Raw genomic sequence first — 20,677 nt, forward strand, 5'->3', positions numbered from 1 at the left:
AAGATTATTAGACACACTTCCCTCAAATATAACCTGCATGGCAAACACTGTCTCTGAAAAAGAGGGTTGATTAAATCAGATGACATCTCCATGAACTAGTAGGCTACCCCATGGAACATAATGGAAAGGTTTTGTGAGGACAGGGGGTCTCTGAATAGATTAGTGTATCAGAAAAGAACAGTGATACCGAGTTTCAGATCAGCTGTTGAAATTCCTTTGGGGAGAAACAATATTCAGTATAAATATCGGACTGTATTGCCTTGTCTTTGCCTCAGAGCGCCTCTCTGCCATGCGCTCGGCCAGGCACTCTGCCATGCTTTTTCTGTGTACCCTGTATTGAGTAATAAAGCCACCTTGTACTTTGATTCAACCATGACTGAGCGTCCTTTCGATTTCTAAGAAAACAGATCCACGACACTGGACACACTATAACAATCTTTTCTTCTTCATTACAAAAAAGGTCTTTGGAAAACTGTTTTCATATTATGTTTGTTTTCTGTCTCAGTCTCAGATTCTATTAATTACAGTTTTTCTCAATTGCTAAGACACATTTCTTGAATGTGTACTGTGTTTTCTCCAAACTCTAAACACTCATCTTCATACTTACACTGTTTTGGCCAAACCCTTGACTTTTGACCCAAAATCAAACACTGTAGTCAAAACCATATTATCTGTCGTGTAAACCTAACTTTGCATTCAAAATACACACAAAGCCCTCAAATAAATTCAACCTTCTGAATACCCTTTAGACACTGCTGGGAGGAATTGAAAACACTATTATAAAAAGGTTTTCAAGAACCATTGACTATAACGTGTCCTTGAATTTTAGATATGTTCCACCTCATGAGTTTGACATGATGTAAATCATAAAACTCACAATTACTGCAATTGTCCTTCTTACAGGCTGTTTATTTCCTTTTATACAGCAATTGCATTTTGAGCTCTTGTTACTGTAGTAGTCACAGTATACAAATAGTAGTACTGTTAGTCAACAACACAAATGTATTGCTGTAAATTGTAATTTGGGGAACAAAGGCTCAGAAAACAAGGAAATAAACAAATCATCATAGGGATTTCTGTCATAGTGTGGCATGGATCTCATTTGAGATTGTTGTTCTTCTTCCTCTTCCTCTGCCTCTTCCTCTCCCTTGTCCACCTCCTCTCATTTGGACAATTCTTCCTTTTCTTCTGATATTTTAATCCATGATTTCAAAGTACAGATGAGCTTACCTTTGTATTCATTCCAAACCCCTGATTGCTTGTTGAGTATATTTGCTTGTTAGTGCTTACACATGGATAATTGGTTGGTAAGGGTGTTTGAATTGCGCTGTTTTGGATTTACTTATCAAATGGCAGTGTTTTCTGAATGACATAATGGTGATAATTGTGTCTTAAAGTAAGAGGTGTGTTTAGACTTTTGCAAAGAAGTGTGAATGAACCTGAGAAATGTGTCAAAAAGGGTAAATTGTGTTTAAAGATTGGGGTACATGGTCTTTCTGCTGGGATTTGGCAAAATGGTTTTGTGGGGATGGCTTACACATACCATTTTTGTGTGTTAGCAATCGAGAAAAACTGTAAAAGAAGCACCAGCTCATCATCGCTGGATGTTGAGTCCATTGTTGTTTTTTCCTTAGAACCTTAATAATTCATTCGCAAAATCGAATGTGCATCGAATTGTTTGATGTGCATGATAAGGCACATCATAAATTTTCCGAAATATTCATTCAAATTATTATTTTGTGCAGTTTATTCGTGTCTCGTCCAGTGTGCAAAGACCTTCATTGAAACACACAAATACAGATTACTTGAACTACAGTGCACAGTGCCATGATAAAATTGGTAGCACAGACACACAGATTCCTGAAATTGTAAATAGGGCACAGAGCCCGCGATGATGTTCAGAATCAGAATGGGTTTTATTCATCATGAAAATTTGCACAGACAAAGGAATTTGCTTTGGCAGGAAGGTGCAAACATTAAACATATAGGAATCTAAAATGTATATATGAGGACTAACTATACTAAGGGTACATAACTATCAATACTAAGTGGAATTAAATTAAAATAAACTATACAATAAAATATAAACTAAAATATAAGTTGCATTAATTTACAATATAAAAATACAAAAAATACAAATATTACAAAAAATACAAATGGTACAAGATTGTATTGTGCAGTGCAAAAAGCATTGAGTCATGAAGTCAGTGTGAACCCTTGGCCTTGTTGAAGAGGCCAACAGCGGAAGGGAAGAAACTGTTTTTGTGGCGTGTGGTATTGGTCCTGATGGACCGCAGCCTTCTGCCGGAGGGGAGTGACTGAAACAGGGAGTGACCAGGGTGGGGGAGTCGGCCACAATCTTCCTCGCTCTCCTCAGAGTCCTCGAGGTGTGCAGGTCCTGGAGGACAGGCAGATTGCAGCCAATCACCTTCTCAGCAGTGCGGATGATACGCTGCAGTCTGCTCTTGTCCTTGGCAGTGGCAGCAGCGTACCAGATGGTGATGGAGGAGGTGAGGATGGACTCAATGATGGCTGTGTAGAAGTGCACCATCATTGTCTTTGGCAGGTTGAATTTCTTCAGCTGCCGTAGGAAGTACATCCTCTGTTGTGCTTTCTTGGTGAGGGAGCTGATGTTCAGGTCCCACTTGAGGTCCTGGGAGAGGAGAGTGCCCAGGAAGCGGAAGGACTCCACAGTGTTGACTGGGGAGTCACACAGGGTGATGGGGGTGAGTGGGGCTGTATTCTTCCTGAAGTCCACAACCATCTCCACTGTCTTAAGAGCATTGAGCTCTAGGTTGTTCTGGCTGCACCAGGTCAACAGGTTGGCCGCTTCCCACCTATAATCAGACTCGTCTCCACCAGAGATGAGCCCAATGAGGGTGGTGTCGTCCGCAAACTTCAGGAGTTTGACGGACGGATGACTAGAGGTGCAGCTGTTGGTGACACACATAGATTTCTGGAATTATAGCTAGATAGTGCAGTGCCCGTGATGCAGCTGGTGATAACAGTTCTTATCAGTGTCTTATATTTCTCACATCACAATTGAAATTCTCTGTCATCTCTGAAGTAGGCCTACTTGTTCAACCTCCACATCATCTTTTCTAGTCACTTATGCACATCATAAAATCAATTTCTCATTATTTTAAACAACTTGCCAATGCTCTCATTTCGTTCTCATTTCGTACTCATTTCGTTCATACATGCACAATGCAGGGCTCTCAAGTCTCAGAGACTGAAGCATTTCAACCATTTCTCACACTGAGAAGTAAGGGATGACCCGCTATATACAATGAATGGACGAGGTGCAGGCATACTGAGATGATAGTGTTATACAGAGTAAAAATCCCATCAGAAAACATCACCAGCAACCCCCCCCCCCCCCCCCCCCCCCCCACCCGCCCAAACGTTGACAGGTATGGGAATCGCACGCTAAACTTTGGATAAAACTTGAGAGCTCTGCACACACATGCACACTCACAGATTTCTGGCATTATTAAAGAGATGTATGTGTGTGTGTGTGTGAGAGCAAGAGGATTATAGTCTGTGACATCTATAGCAAGGCAAGACATATCCTTATTCTGTTAAATTCATCTTGACAAGAACATTCCCCCTAAAATAGAAAAAGTGTACAGTACTTTGCAAGGTAAAATAACATGGATAATGCAGAGTAAATTGGAGAGTCATACAGTCAGTAAGCTAGCTGTTTTAGGTCCAGTTCAGTTCTGAACTTGGAAGCTTATTCTGGTCTTAGATGTGCCGATGCTGTGCATGTTTCTTTGTTGATATTGTGAGGCAGTTTACCACAGATATATTTGTCCTCTCCCTCCTCCCCTCACTGTGTGTTGCTTGTTCTTTATGTTTGTTGACTGGTCAGTGAACGTGATGTGATCTCGAGCAAGAGACATAAAGAGACTTCACATCTGTGGTTCAATGATTACGAGGAGAATTATGCTGTTGACTTGACGCGCTGATCCTGTTAAATGCATGTGAGACATACTGTACAATTTGAATTATTGCTGGATGATGTTAGACATACCATTTCATCATGTTTATGTAAATGAGGATGCACGGCCGGAATCGAACTGGCAGCCTTCTGATTAATAGCCCGATTCCCTAACCGCTCAGCCATCTGACCCCTTATCTGTACCTTATCTTTCCTTAATGACTCATCTCTGACTTAACCGTTGCTAATCAACCTGCAGCTCCAATGATTACGTAAATGTTATGGGTCAGACTCCTCAGTATGTGTGCACCTTGATATCAGAGAGATACTAAATGATAAAACAGAGATGTGTATCTTGAACACATCATACACACTTTAGTATGTCTGACATACTGTATATAAAGACGGGGAGAACACACAGAGGGATTTCATCCATCCTTTCTTACACACACACACACACACGCACACACACACACGAGGATGCAAATATATAAGCGCATACTTGTGTGCTCACACATGTACTGCACACACAAGCTGACATATCCACCCCCCCCCCCACACACACACACACACATACATAGACAAACACACCCGTTTGAGGAAGAAGGGTTGATAAGAAAACACTAAACACAATTCTCTGCATTTGGCACAATTTTCATGAAGAAAATCTTTTGCCCTCATTGTTAGACCATGGTTGACCATGGTCCATGGTCAACCATGGTCTAACAATGAGGGAGGCTGGGCCAAGAGTACAGCCAAATTTGAGCAGGTACACTGTAGCATCCATAATCCGGACTTTCCGAAATGAGAATAGGTAAGAAATCTACTCTCACTACAAAATTGCAGCAGGCCTACTGCATATCAATACAGTACTCAATGAGTACAGTAGTACAGTATTGCCTGTGGACTGTTCTGTAGGACTGTAAAAATAAAGTATGTTTCAAGTATTTGGAAAATGTATTCCTACTTTGTATTCCTACACAGTATTTACAGTGTTTTACTATTTGTTTGGCAGAACTGAAAGATTACCAACACAAGGTGGTCGGGAACGTCCTCATCATGAACATGGTCCTAGAAAATAACACCATAACATTACGGCAAATACAAAGAAAAATAATAATAATGTAATTGTATACACAATACAGTAAATTATTCTGTTGTTTTGTATGTAGACCACTGTATGTGCAACTTTGTGTTGGTTGGGATGTACACTGTGTACATTGTTTTTCTGGGAAAAATACGTAAAATATATTTTTTACTGTGTATTTCTGTCTTCTGAGTATAAAAACAATATTCTCAAATATTTTACAACACACTTACGTATGTACTGTCTGTGGTACAGTAAGTGTAACACTGAACAAAAAAAGGCCAAACTCACTATGATTAATGAAGAAGTGTTTTCCATTCATCATAGTGTTTTACATTGAGCACATCAGTGTTCAAATGGTTCTTATAAATGTCTATTCATATGATGGTTTGTGTTTGTCATTTGAAAACAAAATACAATTTTGAGATTAAATAACATTGTTTTGAATGTAAAGTTTAATTTTGCAGGAGAAGTGAGTGGTTTTGCCCATTGTGTGTGTGTTTTTTTTATTTGTGTGTAGAGTTCTGAGAGTATGAGGTATGCATTCAGAAAATGTGTGTAACCAATCGAGAAAAACTGCAAATGTTATGGGTCAGACTCCCCAGTATGTGTGCACTTTGATATCAGAGAGATACTAAATGATAAAACAGAGATGTGTATCTTGAACACATCATACACACTTTAGTATGTCTGACATACTGTATATAAAGACGGGGAGAACACACACACACATGCACACACACACACACGAGGATGCAAATATATAAGCGCATACTTGTGTGCTCACACGTACTGCACACACAAGCTGACATATCCACCCCCCCCCCCCTCACACACACACATACATAGACGAACACACCCGTTTGAGGAAGAAGGGTTGATAAGAGACTTTGGGAGCGGCAAGAGTTTACAACGCCCTGCTCTCAGTTCCTGTGCCTTTGACTACGACATCACAAACACACAACCATACCACCGTGGACAGGCTGAGGAGTGTCAAGAGAGAGCAGACACAGAGAGAGCCCTGTCGGACAGAGATTCAGCTAATTGCAGGTGTGAAACCCCCCCCCCCCCCAAAGGGAAACAACAATTTGTCAACAACAGTGAAACCGTTGGAGCTGGAGAGCTTTCTGGGACCAGTGGTTAAAAAAACTTAATTTGGTCGAGTGACCCCGGGTCTGACCACCGAACCAGCATCGCCATGGTGACCCTTGACGTGCGGACCCTGACGGTGCCGGTGGGTGCGTTGCGGATGCTGGAGGTGGTGCTCACCTGCATCTCCTTCAGCCTGGTGGCCTCGTTGGGCCACAACAGCAGCTCCTACTGGGCCTGGAGCATGTTCACCTGGTGCTTCTGCTGCTTCTTCACCCTCTTCATCCTCATCATGGAGTTCACCAGCCTCAACGCCAAGGTGCCCATCTCCTGGGACGACTTCACCACCGCCTTCGCCATGCTCGCCACGCTCATGGTGGGTGATTCATTCCTGTCAGACAGCTTTTTTTCTATTTTTTTTCAGGCAGCCCTTTATATAATGTGTTGGGCTTCTAAAGAAATCATATAGTCAGTTTCAATCAGTTTCTACTGTATGCATAACATGGTGTGTACAGGAACCACAGAGGGACGTGGGGAAATTGACGTAATGAGGTCGTAAGTTGAGCCGACGCAGAAAAACAGAGTGGATGAAATGAAATATTCACGATCGCTAATTATATATGATTACCATGATTGAGCGAGAGTAGTATGAATAATATGCAACAGATCTGTCCAGTGTAAGAACTTATGGAGTGCACAGAGACAAGGGGAGAATACAAATGCCGTCTGTTGAACAGCCAGCAGCTTTAATAATGCAAATTTGTGTTTTGTATAAAAATTTGGATGTTTATACATTCTACAAGTACAAAATGCCAAAATGCAAAGATTTGCCTCCCGGTTGGTCTTGAAATGTAACTTGCTTCATATGTAACCTGTATTTCAAACGTTACCTGTGTTTCCTCATCAGGTATTGGCAGCCTCCATTATCTACCCCACTTTCTTCTCCTGCTCAAACTGTGGAAAGGCGATTGGCGCCACAGTCACTTCCTGTATCGCCTTTATCCTGTATGCCGTGGAAGTGGGCCTGACCCGCGCCAAGCCTGGCGAGATCAGTGGCTTCCTGTCCACCGTCCCAGGCCTGCTGAAGGTTCTAGAAGCCTTCGTGGCGTGCATCATCTTCATCTCGCTGGACTCTGGATTCTCCAGGTTTCCCGGTCTCCAGTGGTGCGTGGCCGTCTACTCCCTGTGCTTCATATTCGCCCTCCTCATCATCCTCTTCACCATCTGCCGTGTCCTGGCCCTCGTTCCCATCCCCTTGGACAAGGTGTTGACCGGCTACAACGTGCTGGCGGTCTTGATGTATATGACCGCTGTGGTCATCTGGCCCCTCTACAGCTTTCAGAACAACAGCAGGCCCCCCAACTGCATCCACTGCAGCTGGGACAGCCAGGTGGTGGTCTCCTTCATGACCTGTGTCAACCTCATTGTCTACATCGTGGACACGATCTACTCTGTCAAGCTGGTCTTCTTCCTCACTCCAGTTTAGGGCTTGACAGTTCCCTGACAGGCGAGAGAAACAGCCTCTACATGCAGGATTGGATTTGTATTTTGTCTTTTTGGCCTCTTTCTAGCAGGTTTAAATTTTGATGTGCTTTTCTATGATGTAGTATTCATTTTGTTCAAATGTTGAGGTGAAAAGTTAAAACTACGGGCTAGATTCTTGATTGATGTCCCTCTGTCTATTTCTTTCTCTCTCTAGATAGACATTCATATCACCAAACTCTTCCCCCTCTCATGTCTCAACTGTGTTGCTCCAAAGGAATAAAACAGTCCAATTTAATAGAAACAGACTGAACCCTTCTGTCTCCTTATTTTCCTAACCCAGTCCACTCTCTTTATCGTGCTTGTGAAGCAATGCCTATTATTCAAATTTCCCGGAAACAAAAGTCTGACTAAAAAAGAAAGTCAGGTGGTTACACATTAACCACCCTCCCTCCCCGCTCCTTTCCTCCCTCCCTCCCTGCATGCCTGTGTTGCTAAGGCATGGCTGATAATACAGTTCCGAGGATGGAAGGTGTGGGATGTTGGGTTGAGTCAAGGGGCGGTCCATGAGAAGCTTTTTTGTTCCTATATGTGTTTACTGTGTCACCGAGAGATAAGAGATAACCCCACTCAGTATCACCGGGATGACATCACTGCCTACACAGGTGTTCGAAAAAGACTCCCCCTGATGGAAAATGAGAGGAGTAGTGCTGAGGCCACTGGTGGACGAATAAAGAACACTTCTCGAATTGGTGGGGCAGACTGTGGGTTTTGATCTGCGTATGATGGCATTAATAGGACAAGCATCTTGGGCTTGAGCTGTGTTTAGGCTTCTGTAACCCTTGACAAGGGAATGCTGCTCTGTCTTCCTAAGAATGAAGGACAGATCTGTAGTGATTTGAGAGGATGTCCTACGGGCAAAGATCAAGAGGATGGAGGGAGGAGATGGAACAGGGAGAAAAAGAAAGAGAGGTGAAAGGAAGATTTGAGTGGAAGGCAATGAACCACATTTATTTTGTAAGGGCTGTGGCAAATATTTGTTTTATGGTATTCTATGCAACCCAAGAATGAACTAGAGTTCATTCTGAAAACCGATTCCCACAGTGACCACGCAGACTGCCTTGATGAAAATTGATTCTTTCAATCATTATTCCGATATTCGTTATCTTTACACAACACTATGGTTCTATTTCCCTTAACAACTAGTATGCTGTATCCTTTTTTTAATAAGAACTACAGCCCTACCTTCTTCACAACCACATTTTCATTAAACACTTCTCCCCCCTCTCTCATTCTCTCCCCATTCCTGGACACACACTGAGCTGAGCTTTCATGTTAATTATGTGCGATCCTCCACGTGCGTGGGATCAGAGAGGAGATTCAGCTCCAGACCAGAGTCCGCCATGAGTTTTGACTGCTGATGTGATAAGATCGAGCCTACAGCCAATTGAGACCTTGAAGACGAGTTGTAAAGCGTGCAGATAAGGTGAAAGAGAGACACCCACACATTTTCTGACTGCCTCCACATACACCACTGTTCAGGCTCACGGAACGAGGAGTGAAACCTTTGGAGAAATCTTAATTTCTTTTGACCTAATCGCTCAGGAACTTCACAACTCTTCAGCCGACAGGGACACCTGAGGAAATGAGAGAGAGGAGGATAGGAGATGTGTAGGTGAAATATCGGAAAGAGTGAAATAGTGAAAAGCGATAGTGAAAAAATTTTTTGGTGGGCATGGAGAGGACTATCTGGAACTTTTAGAGAGAGTGAAACACAGTCGGGATTCCGTACATGGGAGCAATTCAACTGTAAAACAGGTTTGTTTACTGACAGTGATAGAATTAAAAAGAGAGAGAGAGAGAGAAAGAAGGGAAGAGAGAGACAACCAGAAGACCTCAAACCGTTGGCCGATTAAATTAGTTACACTTTCTAACCGGGGAGAGCTTTCCTGTTGTGACCATGGTAACCCTGAACCTAAGGTCCCTCACCCAACCGGTGGGTGTGTTGCGGATTCTGGAGGTGGTGCTCACCTGCATCTCCTTCAGCCTGGTGGCCTCGGTGGGCCACAACAGCAGCTCCTACTGGGCCTGGAGCATGTTCACCTGGTGCTTCTGCTGCTTCTTCACCCTCTTCATCCTCATCATGGAGTTCACCAGCCTCAACGCCAAGGTGCCCATCTCCTGGGACGACTTCACCACCGCCTTTGCCATGCTCGCCACGCTCATGTGTCTGGCCGCCTCCGTCATCTACCCCACCTTCTTCACCTGTCCCACCTGCTCCCGCCAGATCTCCGCGACCGTCGTCTCGTTGCTCTGCTTCGGCGCCTACGTCGGAGAAGTGGCGTTGACCCGCTTCCGGGCTGGCGAGGTCAGCGGGTTCCTGTCCACAGTCCCGGGCCTGCTGAAGATCCTGGAGACCTTCGTGGCATGCATCATCTTCACCTCCCTAGACCCAGGACAGTATCACTCCCCCGGACTCCAGTGGTGCGTGGCCGCGTACTCCCTCTGCTTCATCTTTGCCCTCCTCATCATCCTCCTCACCATTGGCCAGCTCCTCTCCATCTTACCGTTCGGCTTTGAGAAGATGGTCATCGTCTACAACGGGCTGGCGGCATTTATGTACCTGACGGCCACGGTCATCTGGCCTCTGTACAGCTTTGAGAACAACCCACGGCCCAGCCCTTGCGTTGGACGGCCTTGCCTGTGGGACAACCTGGTTGTGGTGTCCTTCATGACTGCCATCAATACTGCCGTCTATATCATGGACACTGTCTATTCTGTTAACGTGGTCTTCTTTACACCGATTGAGTGAGGGTGAGCCTTGACCTCGATTGTCCCTGCCCCGCCAACACACACACTTGTTTTTTTAAGAGCGCAGAAAAGGGCAGTCATTGCTCAATGCCTTAGAAGATGTGTGGGCCTGATTCTCTGTAAGATGGCTCTGTAAAATCGGACTCTACAGACTACTACCAGGGCTACCAGGGCTGTGCCATTCAGAGCATGGAGAGGGAACCTTGGTAAATGATTGATATAATTGCAGCTGTATAAATAACAAATTACCTGACTGAATGATCGAACTTTGGATCCTCATGCAAACATCTCACAATAGGAATGTATCTCCATTATTATTTGATTACCGGTCAAAACGTCTGTCCATTGTTTAATACTTAACCCTTGTGCTGCCTTCGGGTCACATGACCCAAAGGTTCATAACGAACCATCATTGTGTTTACCCAATTTTACCCAATACAAAAACAAATAAAAATATTTTTCTTTTAACCTTTGCAATGTGGGGGGTCTGAGACAGCCCAACGGTTAAAAGAAAATGCTTCACTTTGTTTTTGTATGCGTTAAAGTTGCCGCAATACGACGGTGGGTCACAATGACTGATGGGTCAGAATGACCCGAAGATAACAAGGGTTAAAGTGTAACCCCTGAGAGAACAAAATACGTAAATGAAATGAATTACAAAAGGACTGAAAATGTGATGTTCATGTTAATTTTGTGGCTGTCTGACGTGTACTTTTGATAGGATTAGTTGTTGTCAGACCCCTGCAAGTATTCCACGAGAACAGACACAGTATGCCTCCAGTTGCAGAGGACTGTCTCTTAGACACACACACACACACACAGACAGACGAAGAGACAGAAGTGGGCTCTGAGCTGGGCATCGCTCAATTGACAGGCATCTTGGTGACCAGTCATCAGTCAGGGCTGTATTACCTCTCAATCTCACTGCCACATGAAATACAATGATCTCGTATCAACACTTAAAATGGGAAAGTTCACTTGTTTTGAGGGGATGGCGTCAGTATCGTCTTCTCTGTCCAGCTTGTGCAGTCCTTTGAATGCAGACTACACAGTGAAGTTTTTTTTCCCCCTTTTTTTCGGACAGAACACCACAGTGTAAGGGTGTAGGTTTCCTATTACATTGGTTGAAAACTGTAAATCTGTCCCCCCCCCACTTTTTATTGCGAAAGTTATATTTAACATCCGTATCCTCAGCTATTGAAAAAAGCTGTCCCACCCACATTTACTGGAACACAGAGAAGAGTAGAATTGACGTTTACGACGGGAAGATTAGATGAGAAAAATTCATGGGAAGAGATCTCCCGTGCGCTCTCGTCAGATGTTACACATGAACATCTTGTCGAACTGTTGTACAATATTGGACATTGTAGAGTGGCTAGGAGCATACCATAGGACAGCACAACACAACTTAATATGACACAGAATACAGTATAAATTACAGTGAGTTGGGATCTTTTTCTTAACAGCAATATCTCAGAAATGTAGTTACAAAATAAGGAAATTGTTTCTTTTCAATATGATTGCAATGGACGTGTCCTCCCTCTGTCAATCACCTCAGGGAAGGGGTTGCTAAGTTGCATATGTGTTCATGACAAACCATTCAAAAATACTTGATCACCCTCTAACCCAACATATTGACTTTCATAGGTACTATACAGCTAAAGTGTAACCTGTTGTAAATTCAATATAGCAATAAAATGCTGTATGCTACAGTAGTAACTTGTATCTGGTGTTTGGTACTGTGTTTGAACTAGAACAGAAAGTAAACAGTCTGAGTTGACAGTTTATGGACACAGTTTTCACTTCTGAGAGCTAGGAACATTCACTCACAATAATGTTTGAAGTACTGGAAACCTACAAACTTATTTGTATTTTTTTCAGACTGATACTGAAATATTTAGGTTGTAACAAGGACGTTGCCCATTTCAAAAGAAACAGAGAGAGGATAACTTACCTGGTTCTTTTTTATGGAAGGAATATTTCAAGGTGGTCTGGAGATGACTAGCATGTCTTAAAATAGCTGTGAAATAGTTCTGCAGCCGAGAACAAGGTTCACTGGAATCTAAGAAACAGATATTTTACTTGAACAGACTTGCAAAAAACGGATAAGTGGTTGAGGATGGATGGACTCGAAAAACTCCAATATCCAAATAAAAAATGTGATGTCTTATTACCCTTGTCCTCTCCTTTGGTCCCCTTCGGTCATTCATGAATTTTAAAAGCATGTGTCAGAGCTCATGTTGACTCAACAGTAAAGGATGCTGGGAGTTTGCTGCTGCTTCCTTCATGTTGCAAATTTGTAGAGAAATAACCTGGTTTACAGACTAAAGACCATGATGTTACTGTCTGTCTGCAGATGGCATTACTGTTTGCATAGGGAACCTTGCACATGAAACCTGCACTCATGTACTGTAAGTACATATCTAAACATACACACACAAATGAAAACCAAGGTTTTAATCAAGTTAAAATCACCGCAGGTAAAGGAAAGCATCTCTCTTTCTCATATCCACAACATTATAACTGAGGATGGCATAATGATAAACAACTCCAATAATCTCACCAAAGATGGATATCTAACCCCATACCAACACCCTTAAATTCACGAGTTCAGTAATCACACCATAGATTGAATAGATAGCTTTTATTGAAGCAGAGCTGGTAGTAGAGCCAAGCCCGATGGTGGAAGAGGCTGGTAGCAGAGCCGGGCCTGGTGTCCGGGCATGGACTCGGGGTGTGGCGGAGAGTCCTAATGGGTCACGGCCGAGCAGCAGCTCAAGCAGATCCCCAAAAGGAACAGACTCACCTACGGGCTGCAGCGAGGCTGATGCAAGCCTGACTGTGGTGAAGGTCGGGGATGTTGGTCCTGACGTATGAGCGGTATGCCTGGGGAGGACCAGCGACCCAGGAGCTGGATGGTGTGGTCAGCAACGCCCTGGCTGGAAGCAGAGACCTGAATGAATGTGCGGAATAGTGTGAAGGGTCAATACCTGATTTGGTGAGGATGATGGTGGAACCAGAAGCGGGAGGCGACATGTCCTGATTCCGTGAGGAATGGTGGGCTGGAGGGGAGGGCATGGCTTCTTGATTTGGAGAGAGCCAGATTATCCAGGGACTCAGGGGCTGAGGGGAGAGTTAAGGCAGAAGATGATCGTAACAGCTGGCCTGTTCTGATTTGCTGCGTTTTCGGGTGAAGATGAATTTGTCTGGGGAATGTAGCGTGATGCCAGAGACGCATGGGTGAGCGTAGGGGTTGAAGGTGGACGTGAACTCAAGCACCTCAGGGAGCCAAAGAAGGCCAGGAGGAGCATGGCCTCTTGGGTGGAATCGGTGGAAGGGGAGGAGTAGCCAGTGCGCGGTGTCTATGCAGGCGGCTAGCAGGTTGGCAGTGAGGGGGAGCCGTGCAGAGGGAGAGCAACTTGCAGAAGAAGTTGATGAAGCCGATGCTGCCAAGGTACAGGATAGTGGAAGTGCGGATGGAAAGGTGTATGTGTGCGTGGAATGAAGCTTGGAGGATGGCCTCTTGGGTGTGGAGTGAAGGTTGAGGAGGGGTGCCATCATGGGAAGATGGTACAGGAAAACGAAGGATCCGGAAATAGGAAGTGGTCCATCTCTTGTGCCAAGAGGCAATTTCTGGATGGAGAGACGGGAGGGGGAGTTAGTGTAATAGCGAGGAGGGGCTGGTAGAGAACAGAGCCTGATGTGGTTGGTGTAGGCGGTTGGTGGAGGCTGGTAGCAGGCCAAGCCTGATGGTGGAGGAAGCTGGTAGCAGAGCCGAACATGATGCAGTGAGGTAGAGGCTGGTAGCAGGGCCGAGCCCGATGCAATGTGGTAGAGGCTGGTAGCAGAGCCAAGCCTAATGTAGTGTGGAGGCTGGTAGCAGAGCCAAGCCTAATGTAGTGTGGAGGCTGGTAGCAGAGCCAAGCCTGTTGCGGTTCATCAAGGCTGGTAGCAGAGCCAAGCCTAATGTAGTGTGGAGGCTGGTAGCAGAGCCAAGCCTGTTGCGGTTCATCAAGGCTGGTAGCAGAGCCAAGCCTGTTGCGGTTCATAAAGGCTGGTAGCAGAGCCAAGCCTGTTGCGGTTCATAGAGGCTGGTAGCAGAGCCAAGCCTGATGCAGTGTAGAGGCTGGTAGCAGAGCCAAACCTAATGCGGTGTGAAGGAGGCTGGTAGCAGAACCAAGCCTGTTGTGGTTCGTGGAGGCTGGTAGCAGAGTCAAGCCTGAGGCTAGTAGCAGAGCCAAGCCTAATTCAGTGTGGTGGAGGCCGGTAGCAGAGCCAAGCCTAATGCAGTGTGGTGTAGGCTGGTAGCAGAGCCAAGCCTGATGCAGTGTGGGGGCCTTGCGCCAGTGGAGATGAAGGGGGGCCGATAGTGAGGAAGTCGTCCAGGAGATGGAGGGGACTCATTGAGGAGGATCCAGCGGAGTGCTTCAAGAAACACGAAGATGCACGGCCTGCTTTTGCATCCAATGCCAGGCGGACAACAAGCAGTTTGAGTCCTGCCAGTGAACCCCAAGAAAACCCAGAAAGGCGGGTGGATGGGAGGGCCTCGAACGCGGTCCCAAGGCCCGCAGGCCGGCTGGGTCGAGGGAGCAGGAGGAGCGAGAGTGGGTCCCGCCGCAGAAGAGCATGCACGGAGGCTCCGGCAGGCAGACAAAGAGCAGCCATCGAAATCGCGACGGACCACCAGGGTCCGGACAGGAGGGGCTGCAGGGAGGGGCAGGGGAAGGAGGGCCGGAGGAGGAGAAAGGGGGCCAGGCAGGAGCCAGGGGCGGGGGCCGGGACCGAACACCCCAGGGCCGGACGGGAAGGAGAGCGGGTGAAGGGCGGACAGCGAAACCCGACAACAGAGGACAGGGCCACGGCGCACGGCCTTGGTGTGGGGGGCAGCAACCCGGGACGGGAGGAGAAGGACGCCAGGACCACGTAATCACCCTGGGGGATGGCCACCCGGAGGGAGGCAGACACGGGGGGGGGGGGGCCCGGAGGCAGAGGGGTCCACGGAGCGGGCAGCGCCGCTGGCAGCCGGGGCGGGCAGGATGGCCGGAGCGGAGCCACCTGCAGGACGGGAAGGCACAGGGCAAGGGCAGAGGGGCGCAGCCCGGAGGAGGCAGGGCCAGTCCAGAGCAAGCAGGGGCTGGGCCAGGCGCAGGGCAGAGGGGCGGTGGGGAGCCCATGGAGGCGACGAACACCACAAACAGGGCAGGAAGGTCAACGAGGGCAAGAGCCGGACCAGGGTAACAGGGGCCAGGAGCGAGGCAGCAATCCGCCAGGCACAGCCCAGCAGCGGGAGAGGCGGGGCGGGAGCAGGAGGCGGGAGCAGGCAGGGAGCCGACGGGAACGGCAGCAGCCGGAGCGGGCGGGTGGCCCGGAGCCACCTGCAGGAAGGAGACACAGGGCAAGGTTAAAGGGGCGCAGCCCTGAGGGGGCAGGGTCAGACCGTAGCGAGCAGAGGCAGGAACCTGCCAGCTGGAAGGGGCGGGCGGTCCAGAGTGGAGCCGCCCATGAGGATAGCGGCCCAGAGGGAGGGAGACACAGGGAAAGGCCAGGAGGCAGGAGCGAGTGGGGGGAGGCGCGTGGCCAGCGTGAAGGCGGAGGCAGGAGCGGGCAGGGACCCAATGGGAAAAGGGCAGCAGCCAGGGCAGGGGGGGCATCAGGGGGGGAGCCACCGGCAGGGGAAAAAGCACAGGACACGGACGGCGCGGCCCAGAGCAGGCGGGGCCGGGACAGAGCACGCAGGTGCGGGGCAGGGGGGCACCAAGAAGCCGAGGAACGCCGCGAACAGGGCCAAGAGGACAGTGAGGGCGAGAGCCAAAGCTGGGGCAGGAGAGGCAGGCGAGGCAGGGGGCGGGAACCCACGGGGCGCCACTCAGCGCCCGGTAGCAGGAGAGGGCGGAGCGGCGAGTGGGTAGGTGTGCCGGCCCCCCGGACTCCCCGGAGCAGAGGGCGAACAGCCTGGCCGTCAGACAGACCGGCGGAATGGATCCCCCCGAGCCCGGAGGCATGGAGCGGGCGGAGCCAGTCGCCGCGAAGCAGAAGACAGGGAGCAGCGTGAAGAGCCAGTGGAGGAGGCGAGGACGGGAACGCCGAGGAGAGGAGGAGAATCCGGGGCCAGCAAGGGCAGCCGACCGGCCCAGGAGCGACACCCGGAGCGATTCCAGGTAGAGGGCCTGGTAGGCGGAGACCACGGGGGACGGCCAGGCCAAGGCCCGGGACAAGGAGGTGGAACCGTGGGACCCAAGGAAGCAGAGGAGCCCGGAGCAGCACCACTCGGGTACGCGGCCAGAACGCCGTGGGCAGGACCGTCTCACCAGCCGGGAGGGAAACCCGTGGTCGGCCGGGTGGAGGTCCAGGACGTCCAGCCCCCACCGCAGAAGACGAGGCCGGGAGGCGAACAGCTGGAGCCGGGGCGAGCAGAACAGCAGCGGAGCGGGCAGGCAGGCAGGGTGATAGCAACAACAGGGTGCACGGAAGGTCGAAGTGACAACAACATGCTAGCACAGGGACCAGAGGAATGGAAGATACTTTATACAGAACTCTTAATTGACCTAAGGGAGTTTGGTCGCATTCTTCCGTGCTTTACTGGGCTGATGCGTATTAGTTTGATTGGAGAAGGAGGAGTCTTGGTGTGCCACCTTCCTCGCGAACTTTAGTTAACCCTTTCAGGCCTAACTCCATTTAAAGCATGAACGAAAAACCACCAAAAATGTCTGAAACAAAGTCTTCACAAAATCGAAAGGCTTTCAAAGGCCGCCAGTGGATGAGTCACTCCTCCTCCTTGCCTTGTCTTCTCATTAAGGTTTACGTCCCAAGGTGGTCATGTAAGGAGCTATACTCAGTATACCAGCCATGCTCTCAGGGCAGCTGCAGGATGAGACATCATTGTCCTCTGCTGGGAGTATGAATCACCACAGAAGGCTTGTCACGACCACTGGTAAACAACTAGCACCAAAAGAAGACAAAGACCTTCTGCACGCAAGAATTGTGTGAGGAAGGTCAGTGACCGTCTATGGGAAAATCTACATGCCAAAGCTCCTTTTTTTTTGCTAACCTTTCAACCATCCCCCAGCAAAGTACTGAAAGTTTTTTTCCGGTGGACTGGGTGCACTCAACAACACCTCTTATCTATGGTTTGGCTGTCATTCAGATGAAATATGTTGAAGGAAACCTGGACAGGTCAGCCTGCTAACGTAGCTCAGAACTGCAGTGGTGAAGAGGACACAGTAGAGGAAGGTTTGGAGGATGGACAAGCCTCAGGCAGTGTGTCGTTGACACACGGGAAAAGACGCCAACATTGCTGTGATGTTGCCTCACTGTCAAGAAATGTGTTCTTGCGAGGTAGCCGGACTGAGCAGGGGTGTGGATATGTGTTTGTTTACGTGTGTGAGGGATGGAGACAAGAAGGAGAGAGAGAGAAGCAGAGTAGGTGAGCATGTGCACTGGGAGTTAATATAAATTGGGGTCAGTCGTCTATGCTGGCTTAACGTATGCAGAGGTCCCCAGTCCCTTGGCATTTACATTTACATTTACATTTAGTCATTTAGCAGACGCTCTTATCCAGAGCGACTTACAGTAAGTACAGGGACACTCCCCCGAGGCAAGTAGGGTGAAGTGCCTTGCCCAAGGACACAACGTCAGTTGGCATGACGGGAATCGAACTGGCAACCTTCGGATTACTAGCCCGATTCCCTCACCACTCAGCCACCTGACTGTGCTTGGCAGGGTGGGTTTGGACTCCAGATGTGTTTCTGTCACCTGTCAGCCCTCCTGATATTGTTGGCCCCAGGCCATAGACTGCAGTCTACTAATGTAGTGCTGCACCTGGGAGCAGAGAGGGGGCAACAATGTGTCTGTTCAAAAAAGTCATATGTGCACATACAAATACATACAATACGGATACACACATGTGAGACAAAGATGGACACACACAAACACACACACCCACACACCAAAGGTTAAAGTTACCTGTCGTGTTTGAGGCTTGGTTTGATGAGGCAGCTCTGTCCATGCAATCAATTGCCTGGGACCCTGAAATGACCCAGAAAGAGAGAAGCAGGCTCTCCTGTAAGATCCTGTGTTTACCAGACCCCACGGTTGCTGTTTACCCATGCAGCATTAGAGCTGCAATAGCTATTTACAGAGGAGACCTTTGACAAGCTGAAATGAAATTCTACAACAGATGAAACATTTTCATTTAAATGGACACTTTGGATCAGACTGCACGGCGACAGACACCATCACGTGCTGTGAAACGTCAGTTCTTGGATGGGAGGTCAGATTTCACAGCTGTTTTCGGTGGCTCAGATCTTATGAAGACCTTCAAATTGGACCTTCCACCAAAAACACACACACTGTGACACTCACACACCTGTCCAATAAGGGGTTATTTTCAGCCTGTTTCCCTGGCAGCCTGTCTCCGCTGGCTGTACTATGCTGGAAGGCAAGGTAGCAGGCTAAATCAGAGGTGACATTGTTCATCATGAAAAAAGCTCCTGTGAAGTGTCAACTGCTAATGAGAGGGCCTTTTTTGGGCAACCCTTGTCACACCAACCCCATCATCATCGGTAATCCCACAGTACATCAAAGCCTTCTCACGGTAAAGTCAAATTCATATAATACCTGACGGATGGACTACTATGGGGTTTTCAAACAGCTCAGTCAATTATATGAAAAACAAACATATTGTTCAATAAGAACTGACTTCTAAAACAAATCTGCCAAGTTTGTGACTGAGGCTAACCATGATTTGATCCACATGAGAGTAGATGCTACATTATTGTGTAACTTGAAGCACACCACACAAACACATCCTTCAGTCTACATAGGAAATACCAATAGCAGGATATACTGTCGTTTTTTCTCATAAAATATTGACAGGAGCAGAATGCACGTCCCTGATTTCCACCTACTCAACAGTTGCTGCCTCCATATTTAATCAGTCAGATGTTTGTCTTTCGGAGGAGTTAGGGAGAAAAACATACAGGAAGAAATGAAAAGAAAGTTGCGATAAAAAAAAAAAAACGATTTAACTGACGCAAGTCTTTTCCCCAGCAACACGGCGTGTGTGATGAGATTACTGTCATTTTTATTCCTCCACACATCCCACCTCTAACCAGGAATAGCATTGAAATTAGTTTCTGTTTATTTGGCTGCTTTCACGTCGCTCACAACCTAGGTCAAATACAGTTTATTTTTCTTCAAGATATTTTTGTATATTTTAAATATGTTTTACTTACTTCAGAGACTTCACTATTGGGACTGCTACATTCATATAGGGCTACGTTAATGTATGTCTCCGGGTTATAATTAAACATTACATTACATTGGCGCAGGAGTATTTGATGTATGTCTATGAGGCTTTCTCTCTCTCTCTCTCTCTCTCTCTCTCTCTCTCTCTCTCTCTCTCTCTCTCTCTCTCTCTCTCTCTCTCTCTCTCTCTCTCTCTCTCTCTCTCTCTCTCTCTCTCTCTCTCTCTCTCTCTCTCTCTCTCTCTCCCTCTTCTTTCTTTCTTTCTCTCTCTCTCTCTCTCCACTTTTGACCCCATTTTCCCTCCCCTGACAAGCCCTGCATCCACACTCAACCATCCAGTTCATTCCATCGTCCACACTTTTTCGCCTTCCATATTTCCTGTGTCCAAGTCTCAAGTGTGTAATACAATAGAAAACATATGGAAATCCTTGCGCACAGTAAAAAAAAAACAAGGGCAAAAGTACAGGAAAAACCACGGAAGGTTTAGAGAAAGGAGCAGCACATCTACAAAGTTACGTAATGTAATATTTTGTGTGTTCATAGTGAATTCCGTAAGCTTTTAAATGATATTACCTAACATCACAAACACCAGATCAATGAGCGAATGACGCTGCAAAACTGGTACCAGTGTTTCTTTTGAGAGGAGAACATTATGCAATGGTGAGGGCTTGACGTAACTCGCCTAACACAGCCCTCTCGGAAGGTGACACAGTGTTGTCACATCAAGTTGAGCGTGTGTAGCTCCGCATCACTAGAAGCAGGTACAGTACACGTCAGGAGAGACTCCTACACCCTCACCCAAGTCGCAGACAGCCCAATTTCCTGTACAGTATGTGTCGGACTGCTCATCCCTCGTTGGATCCATCTCTCCCTCCATCCCTAAACGCCTTCCATGTCAGAGCAAGCTCCTGAGACCATTCAACTTGAGGCTGTCTGCATCTCTAATGTTCCTTCACGTTCAGAATTTCGACTGAGTTGAGGGTTTTCTTCTGACTTTGACGTGTGACGACAGTACAAGT

The 20,677-nt window shown here is 47.3% G+C and overlaps 2 protein-coding genes across 2 annotated transcripts; both read left to right on the forward strand.

Annotated features, from left to right (window-relative positions):
* The first annotated feature begins 6,096 nt into the window (after positions 1-6,096).
* On the forward strand, positions 6,097-7,899 carry LOC136940988 (myeloid-associated differentiation marker-like). The gene is made up of 2 exons (XM_067233351.1): positions 6,097-6,495; positions 7,027-7,899. The coding sequence occupies exons 1-2, from the start codon at positions 6,229-6,231 to the stop codon at positions 7,603-7,605; spliced, it is 846 nt and encodes a 281-aa protein (XP_067089452.1). The 5' UTR covers positions 6,097-6,228; the 3' UTR covers positions 7,606-7,899.
* Positions 7,900-9,233: 1,334 nt separating this feature from the next.
* On the forward strand, positions 9,234-12,568 carry LOC136940841 (myeloid-associated differentiation marker-like). The gene has a single exon (XM_067233164.1). It carries the CDS (start codon positions 9,562-9,564, stop codon positions 10,411-10,413), a length of 852 nt encoding a protein of 283 aa, XP_067089265.1. The 5' UTR covers positions 9,234-9,561; the 3' UTR covers positions 10,414-12,568.
* The last annotated feature ends 8,109 nt before the right edge of the window (positions 12,569-20,677 follow it).

Source organism: Osmerus mordax, chromosome 3, assembly GCF_038355195.1.
Source record: "Osmerus mordax isolate fOsmMor3 chromosome 3, fOsmMor3.pri, whole genome shotgun sequence".
NCBI lineage: Eukaryota > Metazoa > Chordata > Actinopteri > Osmeriformes > Osmeridae > Osmerus > Osmerus mordax.